Consider the following 15,132-nt stretch of genomic DNA (forward strand, 5'->3'; position numbering starts at 1 on the left):
TGGGTGTAGGGGGTATAGGAGGTGTAAGGGGTATATGGGCTGTAGTGGGTATTTGGGGTATAGGAGGTTTAGGGGGTATAGCGGTATGGGGTATATGGGCTGTAGTGAATGTAGGGTTGGGGGTGTAGAGACAACATGGGCTTTGGTGGGTAAAGAGTGGATTGAAGCTGTGATGGGGCAGTAGTGGGGGAGCTTATACAGTTAAAAACATTTTTAATAAGAATTTTTATTTTCAAAAGTATTCCCCTCTCCCTGAGCATTACGTTTGGACAGGGAATCCTTGTACCTCCTGGTGGTTCGGTGAGAGAATAAGTTTGTCTGCATTCCTGGTGGGTGTATGCAACCCAACCTCCTCCTCAGCATGCGAGTGGCCTAAAGATTTCTGCCTGTAACACTGATCGAGAAGCTCCGCACAGCTCGCTCTGCACTCTGAAACATGATGTCACTTCCTGCAGAACAAGCTGCGCGGAGCTCTATGATCAATGTTGCAGGCAGTCTGCCGGCAGAGACTCTGCTCCTGGAACCTCTGTCAGTTTATCTTTTCCAGCCAAATACCGCATGCACCGCTAGAGAGGCAGCATACTGGGTCTTTGGGTAGGTAGCTGTGTCTCAATGTGCGAAGCCTCTGCTGCCAGTTACTATAGCGCGGTCGACCAAGGGGAGAACATCTTTAGCAACAGGGGCCCGTGGAAGCTGTGCGGGCCCCTTACAATGAGCAGGCTGGCTGGGGAGCTTGTTGCACTCTCCAGCTAAGCCATTAATTTACTGTACCACGGACGGACCCCCAAAAGCGTCGGGCCCTCGGTCCATGACCAATTTGCCCGTACTTCGTTCGGCCTTGTCGAGAACCCACATACACCAACGGGGAGATATGTTTTGTATTTCTTTATAGCTTTTTATTTTCCCATTTATTATTATTAATCTGTAGTGTCCTTTTTGTCATGTATGCTGCCACAGATCATAAAACGTGTGGTAAGTATATATGTAGTAATATAGAACAATAACAATAATAAAAAAATAAAAAAATACAGCTCTTTTAAAGAAACCATTAATACAGGTAGACATAACTCACGGTACATTTATTTACCTTTGGTCTTACTAAAAGCAAAGGCACACAGGTTCAATGTTGTTATGGTGAATCTATTATTCAGATTCATTGTTAATACACATTACAGAGAGTCATTGACAGAAAAAACTATACATAAGAGGTGTAATGGAGACACACAGTGTCTTATCACAATACACCCTGGATATATTGGAACTACACATCATACAGGACAGCCAGAAACCAAATGAAACTGCATGCATCTTACAGGACAGGGTGAAACTGCATGCATCTTACAGGACAGGGTGAAACTGCATGCATCTTACAGGACAGGGTGAAACTGCATGTATCTTACAGGACAGCGTGAAACTGCATGTCTCTTACAGGACAGCCTGAAACTGCATGTATCTTACAGGACAGCCTAAAACTGCATGTATCTTACAGGACAGGGTAAAACTGCATGTATCTTACAGGACAGGGTGAAACTGCATGTATCTTACAGGACAGGGTGAAACTGCATGTATCTTACAGGACAGGGTGAAACTGCATGTATCTTACAGGACAGCCTGAAACTGCATGCATCTTACAGGACAGGGTGAAACTGTATGTATCTTACAGGACAGGGTGAAACTGCATGTATCTTACAGGACAGCCTGAAACTGCATGTATCTTACAGGACAGCCTGAAACTGCATGTATCTTACAGGACAGGGTGAAACTGCATGTATCTTACAGGGCAGCCTGAAACTGCATATATCTTACAGGACAGTCTGAAACCGCATGTATCTTACAGGGCAGCCTGAATCTGCATGTATCTTACAGGACAGCCTGAAACTGCATGTATCTTACAGGACAGCCTGAAACTGCATGCATCTTAGAAGATGTTCTGAAACCAAATGTATCTTACAGGACAGTCTGAAACTACACGGATGTTACTGGATAGCTTGTATCCTATATGATGTTATAAAACTACATACATCAAACAATCTGTAAGTATATGTGTTAGAAAACAGGCTAAAACTACATGTATCGTACAGAGCAGTCTGAAAGTACATGCACATCCCAGGACGTTTGGAAACTACATGTATCTTTTAAGATAGCATGAAAATTACATACATTTTACATTACTGCCTGAAGCTAAATATTACAGGATGTCCTGCAACTACACACAATCTTACATCAAAATAAAATATGCATTTCATCATAAAGGGAAGTAAATCTTGGCAACGTCTTTCTCAACATTTTGAACAAAACAGATACAAACAAACAAACAAAAAACCTTTGATTGGCCAGACGTACAAGGTCCACAGAGCATTTTAATATAATGTTTATGCCAATCTGCAGGAATTGTGCTGAGCAGTTAAAATGTGAACACAACATGGTTCATAGCTCCAGTGTCAGATAACCAGAACATTTAGAAATGTAAAACTGATCTTATATATTTTTTTTTTTTCTTAAGTAGTACTGGAAACTGATGTGACCTTCTAATTTCTTAATAGGCCAGGAGTTCCTCTCCCCCCCCCCCCCCCCCCCCATATATTTTATCTTAATTTAAACTTTTATAAACAGCCTGAATACAAAAATAAAATAGCACGCCTGTTAAAATGTGCAATATTATATCCATGGCTTGCTGTACAATAGTAGCCCAGCTGTTATGGCAATGCAGCCTATGTGTCCTTTGGCATGGAGCTTCAATTCATTAAGAAGCATTAATGTCTCTCAAGGTCCACACATAACTGGGCCAGAAACCTCACGCGTACTTCCTTTGTTCCCTCATTGCATTATTTACATATCTCTTCACAATTTGCCTTCGTCAATCAGTTTGTTCATTCCATTGCAGATTTTCTGCAGATGGGGTCGTAATTCCCCCTTTGGGTTGTAGAGCTGGGTCAGCATCTCTTGATCTGCAAAGTGATTGAAAACATGTTGGATCCGCCCAAGTGATTTAGGTGTCAGATGTTTCTCCACAAGACGAAGAAGTAAGTTCTTACACTCCATAAGTATCTGAGGCAATACTCCTTTCTCAAAAGTGAATTCCACTTCATAAAAGCTAATGGCAGTCATGGCTCCATTGTGCAACTTGTTCTTGAAATCATTGGCCAACACAAGCTCCTCGGGGCTGAAACGGTTGTGTCGATACAATACACCTATTTTGACCGCCACCTTTATCAAGTCCTTGATGACTTTTTGTGACTCTGTCTTATTCTTTGTGTACTCTTTGGAAACCCTGTACAGCTCATCTAGAACTTCGCTGCTGGTCTCATCAATGAACATGTTGACCATCGACTTGGTGGCCACGCGGCTGAGTATCTTCTTCTGTGCCTGTAAAGCCAGGTCTTTGGAACTGAACTCCATGGCCTGCAGAAAAAAAAAAAAAAAAAAGTAGGATTACTATGTACATATAACCAAAATATACCCACTCCAATGCTTTCATGTCAATACAGTCTTGATCTGTCAGCTTAATCACATTTGACTTCCTTATATAGACACATATTGACAGAACTGGAGATAATGGGACATTTCAAAACAGCAGAGCTCTGCCCCGTGAGATACATTTTTTTTTGGATCACCTCCCTACTTCTTACACTTTCTTCTAAAATAGCCAGGATATATCAACATTTCTAAATAAGTCACCAGGGCATAATATACCTGCAGAGTAAATCAACATAGTTGACCCCAGTGAGGTGACAATTTGTGATACTTTCCTTCAAAGAATACCCGTGGTCATTCTGGAGAACTAAATTCACAGATTATGGATGTACCAGGGGCATATCCAGGTTGATCCTGCTGACTTTGGCTAAGACAACTAAATACAAGTAATCTGTGCCAAAACTCTCTTCTCTGGGCAGGGGAAGTGAGGCCTTATCTCTAACCACAGGTAACTGGGCTGTAACTGCATGAGAATACCCTGGGAAGGGTGATAATACTCACTTTCCTTAAGGCGCTAGGGGCAGATTTTACCTTGATTGAAGCTGCTTTCTAACCTGTTAACTGTTTTCCAAAAATAATAGCTGAGGGCAGCACTGAGTAACCATGGAAGACTGCTACACTGCCCAAAGTATGTGTCAGTGCTTTGTCTCCTTTCAAAGAGGACCCATCACAATTGTTAAAATGACACCATTGAATAAGAATTTGAAAACTACCTATATCTTGTGTTAACCTTTTTTCCTTGTGATGCACTGTTAGCATTGAAAAAAGCAATACTGCTCAGTTCAAATCCTGGCACAGTCAGGGCACATGATGCAAATTAGCAAGAGAAACAAACATTCCGGAGGGAGGGGCGTCATTGATTGGAAAGTGTGATGGTGGGGATTGAGGAGTGAGGGGGCCGAGGGGACAGTGGGAACAACATATTCTGATGAAGGCACTCTACCTCCAGTGTGTGAGTGTGTCAAGAGGTGTGTTAAGGGGTAATTGGTGGGAAGAGTAAGGGGTGGGATTTTGGGAGGGGCAAAGGGTGGCGCTTTAGGAAGGGGACACAAAATTATTTGGGCTCAAGCCCACAGTATTTTTTTTTTAATCCTAGAAACACCCCTGATTTGCAGGGGTCCACGATGGAGGTATTTAGTTCCGGGATAGAGGTAAATACAGTAATGTGGTTTCTAGATTTAAAGGGACTACAAATTATAAAACAAAAGATAGCCATCCCTATTTAGTAGATACACCAATGAAAACATACATGCATTTGTTTGGGTCATATCTAAAAAGAGCTGGCAAAAGCTGCAGTTCTCTTGTCTGCAGTCTTTGCAAGTACTCCTCTTCTTCTCCAGGCCAGACTTTCTGTGGCTGTCCAATCAGACTTCCCAATGTAGCTCGATTTGAGATAAACAAACCAGGAAGTAACAGGACCGTTGTCTGATTGACAGGCGGAGGGGTGTAACAATATTAATTTATAAACATGCCAATTTTTATTGAAACCTGCACTTTTTGTAAAATTAGGGGGTGGGGAGTGGGGGAGGGGAAGGATGTGTTCTTCACACAAACCATTTTAGCAAGCTAAACTGCTTTAAGTGTTTGAAGTGTTCCTTTAATTTCATTTTTCAGATCTCAGAAACATTTTTGTTAGATACAGGGATAAATAAACATAACATTAAATTACTAGTAAGTGACAGTTTCACAGAGGTGAGATTTTTAAAGGGACACTCCAGGCACCCAGACCACTTCTGCCCATTGGAGTGGTCTGGGTGCCAACTCCCACTACTCCTAACCCTGCAAGTGTAATTATTGCAGTTTTCATAAACTGCAATATTTACCTTGCAGAGTTAAGTCCTCCTCTAGTGGCTGTCTACTAGGCAGCCACTAGAGGACACTTCCGTGTTCATAGAACACGAAAAGTGTGCTATAACGTTGCTGGACGTCCTCACGCTATTTGAGGACCTCCAGCGTAGCTGAAATCCCCATAGGAAAGCATTGAAAGCATTATTCAATGCTTTCCTATGGGGAGGTCTAATGCGCTGGGGAGGAGCGTGGGCGGACCCTGACCCACCGCCAATGGACATCGGCGCTGGATACAGGCAAGTCACTGAAGGGTTTTAACCCCCTCAGCAACCTGGGATGGGGGGTGAGAGGGAGAGGGGACCTGCAGTGCCAGAAAAATAGTTTGTTTTCCTGGCATTGGAGAGTCCATTTAAGGAACTGTACAATTCACTCTATGGAACCATTATCGGATTATTCCTAACTCCACACACTGATATTGTGACAGCTTCTAACATCGTATATTAAGAATTGACAGATATGGGATTATATAATGATCCACCCAAGACAAACACAGCTTCATTATTATTCTAGGAGCATAGGATTACCAGATCAAGCAATTTATTATAATTGCAATTAATTAATTTCTCACGGGGATCACATCAATTCCGTATACTGCATCACAGCATATTCAGTTTAGGGAAGGGAGTACTAGGTAGGGCATGCACGGTTATTCAATGAAGTGTGAATTTAAAACTTAGGGCTAAATAGCCAAAATGAAGATTCTTCAAGTTAGGTATGCTTACAGTACAGCTAATTTGGCCTCAATTGGGTAATTTTAATTCTCATTTATTACAGGGTCAGAGTTCACATGGATCTTTCAAGATATGAACTCTTTGCAGTCTCAGTCATTAGATGTGGACATCACAAAGTTGCCATCACTGAGCTAAGGTACGCAGTGTATAGTGGACTCCACGTGAATTAGTTTTGTAGGAAAATCTCAAAGGACACTCTAGGCTGCAGAAACACTAGAGCTTAATGCAGTGGTTCTGGGACAGAAAAGCTTTCTCTTGTCACCTGTAGTGGCTACACTGTCAGACACTAGAGGAGCTTCCTGGATACAGTCCTGCAGTCTTTGCAGGAGGACTAACGTTCAACGTCTTCAGGCTCTGCGTGTAGATGCCAAAAGCTCCCCATAAAGATGCATTGAGACAATCCATCTCTTCAAAGGGGGTGCTGATTGCGGGGCAATTGCTGTGCATGTGCACTATCCTTTCAGTACTTCCCTATGGGAAACCATTGGATTGGCCAACATCTCAGCTGGGGGGACGAGCAGACATGACAGGGCTAGCACTAGGGAATAAAGGGAAGTTTTAAAGTTATTTAATGAAGGAGTGCAGAATTGACATTCTAAATAGTGGGGAAAACTCTGTATAGTTAGTAGTGCATATATTCGTAATCGTAATGCTAGAATGTGCCTTCAAACAGTTATTGTCCCAATTATATTTTTACATAGATCACGTTAATCACGTTAAAAACGTTGACTTGTTGAGATTTGACTGTGGAATTTAACAATTTAGCCCAAACTAGCCAAGATAAATATATTTGAATATGCTATCCAAATTGTCCATTTACGATTCCCATCTCATTTCTCCTCAGTTCCAGTTTAGTGAATAACTGTGCCATGTTTACATGACCAGCTCTGGCAATCCCACAATGTGACATGGGAGGTGGGAATGTCAAACTTCCCCAGCTCTGTGTATTTCATGTTTCCTTCACAGAGTCATCAATCAGCTCGTTTACTCAATTAAAAAATAACAGGGTAATTAGTTCAGCTTGGTCCGTGGTTGGCTCTACGGTAATTGATCTGTGCTTGCTTGTAAACGAAAGATATCCAACTTTATAGACTCCAGACTGTACGGGATCCCTACATCATTCACAGCATGAATAGGCAACTTCTAGGGGAAGTACAACTCTCATCACCCGAGGCTGGGCTGAGAATGATAGGAGCTGCATCCTCCAGTCCACACCGAGATACAGATTCTATCTTTTACGTATATATTGGAAGAACATCTGTTGTGTCTACCACTCCAACAACAAAAACTCTCATTAAAGGCACCCACAGGTTACAGCTAGTTAAGCTGGGTGTTTTTGTCTCAATCTTCCCCTCCCTCCCATTATGCAGGATTTCGTTTTAGTTCCTAAATTACTGCCGTGCATGATGTCCTGCTTTTGGTTTCTGGAAGTACAGCTGTTAGTATTTTGCATCAGAATATTGCAGTGCTCATGAAGCACAGCATTAGGGAACAATTCAGCAGTGCTACAGAAATCTGGAAATAAATATTTTTTATTATAGTTATTTTATTAATTTTGCATAGTTTTAGTGTTCTATCTATGCATTAAACACAAGAACTAAGGGAACAATGGTTCCGTGACTCTCCTAAACTAGAGAAAAAAATAATATTGTATTCTCCAATAGTAAAGGAAGGAAGTTACTATTATCCTGTACTATAGGAATAAAGGTTCCGGTACTCTCCTATACTATACTAATAAAGGTTCCGGTACTCTCCTATATTATAGTAATAAAGGTTCCGGTACTCTCCTATATTATAGTAATAAAGGTTCCGGTACTCTCCTATACTATAGGAATAAAGGTTCCGGTACTCTCCTATACTATAGGAATAAAGGTTCCGGTACTCTCCTATACTATAGGAATAAAGGTTCCGGTACTCTCCTATACTATAGGAATAAAGGTTCCGGTACTCTCCTATACTATAGGAATAAAGGTTCCGGTACTCTCCTATACTATAGGAATAAAGGTTCCGGTACTCTCCTATACTATAGGAATAAAGGTTCCGCTACTCTCCTATATTATAGTAATAAAGGTTCCGGTACTCTCCTATACTATAGGAATAAAGGTTCCGCTACTCTCCTATACTATAGGAATAAAGGTTCCGCTACTCTCCTATACTATAGGAATAAAGGTTCCGGTACTCTCCTATATTATAGGAATAAAGGTTCCGGTACTCTCCTATATTATAGGAATAAAGGTTCCGGTACTCTCCTATATTATAGGAATAAAGGTTCCGGTACTCTCCTATATTATAGGAATAAAGGTTCCGGTACTCTCCTATATTATAGTAATAAAGGTTCCGGTACTCTCCTATATTATAGTAATAAAGGTTCCGGTACTCTCCTATATTATAGGAATAAAGGTTCCGGTACTCTCCTATATTATAGGAATAAAGGTTCCGGTACTCTCCTATATTATAGGAATAAAGGTTCCGGTACTCTCCTATATTATAGGAATAAAGGTTCCGGTACTCTCCTGTACTATAGGAATAAAGGTTCCGGTACTCTCCTATATTATAGGAATAAAGGTTCCGGTACTCTCCTATATTATAGGAATAAAGGTTCCGGTACTCTCCTATACTATAGGAATAAAGGTTCCGGTACTCTCCTATATTATAGTAATAAAGGTTCCGGTACTCTCCTATATTATAGTAATAAAGGTTCCGGTACTCTCCTATATTATAGTAATAAAGGTTCCGGTACTCTCCTATATTATAGTAATAAAGGTTCCGGTACTCTCCTATATTATAGTAATAAAGGTTCCGGTACTCTCCTATATTATAGTAATAAAGGTTCCGGTACTCTCCTATATTATAGTAATAAAGGTTCCGGTACTCTCCTATATTATAGTAATAAAGGTTCCGGTACTCTCCTATATTATAGTAATAAAGGTTCCGGTACCCTCCTACACTATAGGAATAAAGGTTGGGGACTCTCCGATATTCCAGGAATGAAGCTTCTGGTACTCTTCTATACTATTGTAACACAGGTTACAGTATTCTCCCATACTATCAAAACATAGTGGCAAAAGAAAAAGCAAAATGCTTTTCGACGTGCCCACCATTTTATGATTGGCATATTTCCAATTTCCATATAAAGGAAGGGCGGGACAGTATTTTGCAATTAAGCACCTGGGAAGGCTGTGCACCAGTCAAAATACTTTGTGCTATTTCCTTTGCTGCTATTTGATTTTATTTGTATACACTTATAAATCTTATTTTGATTAGAGGGACACAATAGTCACTAGAATAACTACAGCTTATTGAATTTGTTCTGGCGAGTATAGTCAGCCCCTCCAGGCTATTTGCAGTAAACACTGCTTTTTCAGAGAAAAGGCATTGTTTACATTACAGCCTAGGGACACCTCCATTGGCCACTCCTCAGATGGCTGCTGGAGGTGCTTCCTGGGGCAAATGCGACGGACATTCAGTGTCTCCACCTTCTGCATGGAGACACTGAACTTCCCTCATAGAGATGCATTGGTTCAATTAATCTCTATGAGGAGATGCTGATTGGACAGGGCTGTTTAGCTTGTGCTGGCTCTGCCACTGATCTGCCTCCTTGACAATCTCAGCCAACCCAATACTTTGCTATGGGAAAGCATTTTAATTGGCTCAGATCATAACTTCTAATGATGTCAACCAAGCAGACAGATCAAGGGCAGAGCCAGCAGCAGACTGGAATAAAAGTAAGATTTTACTATATTTAGGGGGCCAGTGGGGCTAGATGGTGATTATAACACTGTAGTGTCTGGAATATGTTTGTGTTCCTGACCCTACAGTGCTCCTTTAATTACTTTGGTTTCTGATCATCCCTCCTGATGAAGAAAAAAGGGTCTCTCTTGGGACCTAAACAACTGAAGCACGTTTATTTACAAATTTTCATTTGATGCCTCCACGGTTGGAGCCGACTTACAATAGGCTCTATATATTGTGTGTTACAATAACCTCTCCTTTTAAAGTTTCACTTTGAGATACTGTATAACATTTTTATAATATAGGTATTTTATTGTACAGCAGGAGGTAACTATAATCACCGTGTGAGCTTCTCCTCTTTCTATGTTGCTTGTACAGTACTCTCCTATACAATAGGAATAAAGTTTATGGTATTATTTTTTGGAAATATAGGTACTTCCCTATATTTTCTATAGTGAATTTTAAAGAGGTGTCTGGTATAGTCAGAAACAGATCTGGAATAATAACCTTACACTGTTTGTTTAGTCCATTACTTCTCCACCCACTGCGCTTTCTAAGACGGTACGTCTGCAACTGAAAATAACTCTGGCCTACCCACGACACGTATAATTTTTTTTTTGATATGTTCTTGTGGTTTATATAACAGAGGATGGGTGGACTGCAACAAATCACACTGGAGGGGAGAAAATAAAACCGTAAAAACTATATAGTACATACCGCAGTCCTACCCCTCCCTGTTGTAATCTGCAGCGAGATATTTAAAGGAAGCTCTAACCAGACAAGACAATCTTCTGTAATTCACGTGCAGGAAATATTTCCTGTTTAATTAGAGCAGAGAAAAAAAAAAACCCTCTTCAAACAACAAGCTATGTCAGACACATTACAATTAGTGCTAACAGGGGAAGGAATCTCACTTATTGTGTTATCAGGTAGAGGAGGCCATTATGACGAATTCTAGATCACATTTCTAAGCTGGGTTTTGGCTGTAACAATAGACTATAATTTACAATTAATTATTTTAAGTCCTGTCCTGTAGCAAGGAAGCGTCTGAGCTACCGTATAAGGGAGTTCACAAGAGGAACAGACAATGCATTTTTAACATCAATGCAACAGCGGTCTACAAACTACAACACCCAGCATGCTCTTCTAGCTTTTTAGACTACGTGTTCCTTTATATCATATTAAAGGAACGCTGTCATATAAATACTGTTACCGCGTGCACAACGCACATGTAAACTGGCGGACATGCTGTTCAGGCTGGGTTTAAAACATGTTAATCAAGGGAAATTAGGTTTTAAGTGTCTGTTTTAGATGACATTGTGTCACCGTATGTAAATCAGGTTTCAATAATGGTAAGGAATTATGTTGCACACGTGGCCTCATGGTAATAGTACAAGCTAAACCGCACTGGAGAAAACAAAACTATACATCATCAATTATCCTCCTCACAGCTGAACCGCGTTACTATCGAATACACACTCACTTTCTCTAGCCCACTCATTATTTATTTATTTCTAAGGTACCAACATGTTCTGTAGCGCAGTCCAAGGGTAAAATGGCAACTGTACTGTGTGCTTCCCTCGATCAGTTAAACACAGGAGGCCTTCCCAAACTCTGCTAATAAGATGTGTTACCATGGAATTTGATGACAAATAAACCGGGCAGGCAGAAATTCTGGCACATCTTCACAGCCAAGTAGAAAGCGAAGGTCTTTGGATTCTTTCCTCTACAAAGCTTCTTGCAAATATTGATATAAACAGACATTATTAATGCTGCAGTGCTATACAACGGGTGTACAGTCAACAAGACCACTTCAAACTTTTTACAAAAGAAGAAGTTGCAAAAGTCCTGCTCGAAAGAGCTTAAAGTCTCAAAGGTTTAGTGGAAGGGCTGCTGGTAGGAGCTTCGATTACAAATTGTTTCTTTTATCCATCTGCTGCCTCGGAGTGATTAGAGCTATATTTCAGGATTAGAAAAATAAACTGCAGGTTCTTTTGATCTACATTTGACCATAGTCATATTAACGGTGTACTTTCTGCTCTGTCACAGCACGCAGTATCTGCACCAGCGTCCAGGACAATAAATGGAGCACTTAATCACCCTGCCACCCTTCCTATTCCAATGATTAACTGTACCGGGCAGGTGTAGGCCAATACTGGCTGGTAGTTTATATGATGCATGATAGATGTCAGCGAGTGACAATGCAATTCCTTCTCACATAACTGATGCTATCTTGTCCTACTTCTCTGAATAAAGAGCTGCAGATCTACTAACGCCAGCATTTAATCTGAAGCCAGTCCAACTAAAGGCTTCCCCATCGGAAAACACTCTTGGGACCAAACGCACCAGGTGTTGAGTGATACGTTGATGGGACACCGATATGGCGTGATCTTCAATGTATTAGAGTGCCAACAACTATGGCCCTCAAATGTTATATAAATACCCTACATTGTCACCATGATGGTTTTCTTGATCTGCTCTTCCAACACGAGCCCTCACTGAGTGGAGATAACAGCGCTAGAGATTAGGAGAGATTGCTCTTATCTGGGTCACTAGGGGAAGTTGGTTTGACCATAAGACATGACAGGACAATTTGTGGAGATGCTACAGTGGAATTTCTTCAACATCAGTGTTGTCAATCAATGTCAAACTGTTTTTCCCATTATCAGGAAATACTTTTACATGTTTAAAGGTGGGCAGATTGTTCTCTCTAGTCTTGTATTTCGGGCCTGGTGAAATTGCGTGCCGCAAGGTGGTGACCAGTTGGCTATAATCTGTTTGTAGATACGGAACATTCTCTGCTCTCCTCCATCTCATTAAAAATCTGCTATCCAGCCCCTGTAGAAGGGGTTAATGAACACTGTGCAGGCACAAATTGGTTGTACAAGCATTAAGCATGCAGCCGGTGACCCCATACTAGATGTGACCTGTTGTAATAGAACATTCCCAGTTAGATCTCCATTAGCCATCCATCACCTTGATTTGCGTTTAATGGGTTTGAAAGGCAATGAGGTGGTTATTTGCAGAACTACCAAGGTGTTGGCAGCTATCACATTAACCTCTTCGTGGCTGGGCCAAGTCGCCCAGCAATGACTGCGTTAGAGGAGAAAGTTAATTAACTTTTTATTTTTTTATAATTAATGTGTCTTCCTCTGGGAGAACGTCACGGTTACTAAACAAACGTGACTCATCACCAGGATTACTTCTGTTTGGGAAGCAGGATAAACACAGACCGTGATGTATGTGTCGTATACAAACACGCGCAGGCCTGGCGAGACATCAAAACTGGCACTGACAATGCATTGTTTAAATAAAAGCCAATAAGACAGTCCCTTATACATTTTCATGGGATTTTGGTTTTGATTTTGCAGACTGAGGTTTTCCTTATGTTCTGTATTTTTGTCTGAACCTCTGTCAGCCTTCTAACGTGTCTACAGTAACAGGACAGAGGCAGCAACGCAGGCAGGCTATCTGAATACGAATTGTCAACAGGCCGACGGGTTACATCACTAGTAACGATTGGCTGACTGTGCATTTATAAATTTGTCTCAGCTGGTTCGAGAAGACTCCAGTCTGCCGAGCAAAATATATAAACAGTACCTTATAGAGAGGCAAAATTCCCCTTTGTATTGGACACGGAATAATGTATTTAGGTGAAAATGATAAGGACATTAATGATAAATGAAAATATGAATATAAATGGGAGTTTAACCTTTTTTGATGTACTAAGGTGTCCAAATTTGCACTGAAATAGTTCACAAAGGGCTCTGTCTGTTGGTCTACAGAGCATCCTGCAGGTGGCAGGGGAACAATAGGTGTGAAAATTTAGAACAATGCATTGTCTCTATGGATTATTCTTATACGGTTTCATTTCTGGGCTGTTCGTTTTACAGGAAACATCGCTTGCTTGAGTGGAGTATACTGGTCGCCAGGGTACACATCACTGATGTCAAAATCGCATGACGTGCATATCAACAGGGACACCGTGACTGTGTATAAACAAATGTGGGGAAGGTGTGGGCTGAACGGTGAGGATGGATTTTGCAGTCACCGTGTCATACCTGCCCATTGTATAAACACAAAAGGTAGGGAAGGGCTGTGTAACAGGGACTAGCTCCGAGCTAGCCGTCACAGCACCGAGCACACCTCACTACAGCCCTGTGCTCTCCTTCCGGTGGTGGCTTTATAGCTAGCTGGGCACTGTGGATTCTGTGGACTGCACATCCCATCACTCTAAGCAAGGCCCTTAAATATTACAGTTTATAGTGTTCTTAGACAAGCCGGACTCACACTGTACATTTAAACAGGTGGTGGAATGAGCAGAGCTGTAATAACACTGTGCGCTTACGAATAAACATCATCATTCATCTGCTATTACGTAAAATCTCACCATTTCAATTATTGGGACCTGCCGGTGTGCCCGATACATAGATTACATCCTAATTAAAATACATTTGCCAACGTGCCTGTTAGCCATCTAGGAGTAATACCCAACATTCTCCCAACCCATCAAAGAGACAATTCTACTCAGTTGGCTCTGAATGACCCAGTCTGTCCCGGCTAAATAAAAGACAAATAGATTAGTCGCCTTGCAAGCTGTGGGAAGGGAAGCTGGAGGACAGTGTCATAAGGAAGTGTTAGTTATTAAGTTAATGGTCGGTGTTTCATTTGGACTCCCTGAAAGCTACAATATTTCCTTATTTGTACCACTAAAATTCTCACAATAAATATATTATTTACAATTCAGACAGGCATGGCCAACAATATGGGGTCCACAAAATGCAATATTCACTGGCAGGATAATAGACATGTAACCCTATAGAAAGAGTAGTGGATCCCTGGAGTAGCCTTCCAGTGAGAGAGGTAAAGGCCAACTGTGATATAGAAAGGGAAGTAGATACCTGGCATTGCCTCCCAGGTGGAGGCAGTAAGGGCTACCGTTGATATAGAACAGATAGTAGATACATAGAACAGCTTTCCAGTGGAATCCGTAAACGTTTAAACCAGGGGTGCCCAGAAGGTGGATCCCCAGCAGGGCTGGCGCAAGGATTTTGCACCACATTCGCTCCACAGTGGTCCTATAGGTTTAACCCCACAAGATAAAACATTGCCTTAACTTGAAGGGTTAAACAAGACTCTAGTAGCTGTCACACTTACAGCCACTAGAGGCACCTCCGCTACAATGCCATGTTTATATGTACACACACACACACACACACAGACTCACTCACTCAAACTCAATGGTCCACACAATCACAATCAGTGACCAATGCACACACACACACACACACACTGACTTAAGCAGACATACACTGACTTATGTAGACTGTACATACACAAAATGGCC

General features: G+C 41.3%; 1 protein-coding gene across 1 annotated transcript in view; it reads right to left on the reverse strand.

The window, feature by feature from the left end:
* Positions 1–2,577: 2,577 nt before the first annotated feature.
* TNFAIP8L2 (TNF alpha induced protein 8 like 2) overlaps positions 2,578–15,132 on the reverse strand; it is a 15,974-nt gene continuing 3,419 nt past the window's right edge. Inside the window, exon 2 of the mRNA XM_063440506.1 lies at positions 2,578–3,402. Coding sequence (XP_063296576.1) covers positions 2,842–3,399 — 558 coding nt within the window. The 5' untranslated portion in view covers positions 3,400–3,402 and the 3' untranslated portion in view covers positions 2,578–2,841. The remainder of the gene's footprint in view (positions 3,403–15,132) is intronic.

This window comes from Pelobates fuscus, chromosome 13 (genome assembly GCF_036172605.1).
Source record: "Pelobates fuscus isolate aPelFus1 chromosome 13, aPelFus1.pri, whole genome shotgun sequence".
Taxonomy (NCBI): domain Eukaryota; kingdom Metazoa; phylum Chordata; class Amphibia; order Anura; family Pelobatidae; genus Pelobates; species Pelobates fuscus.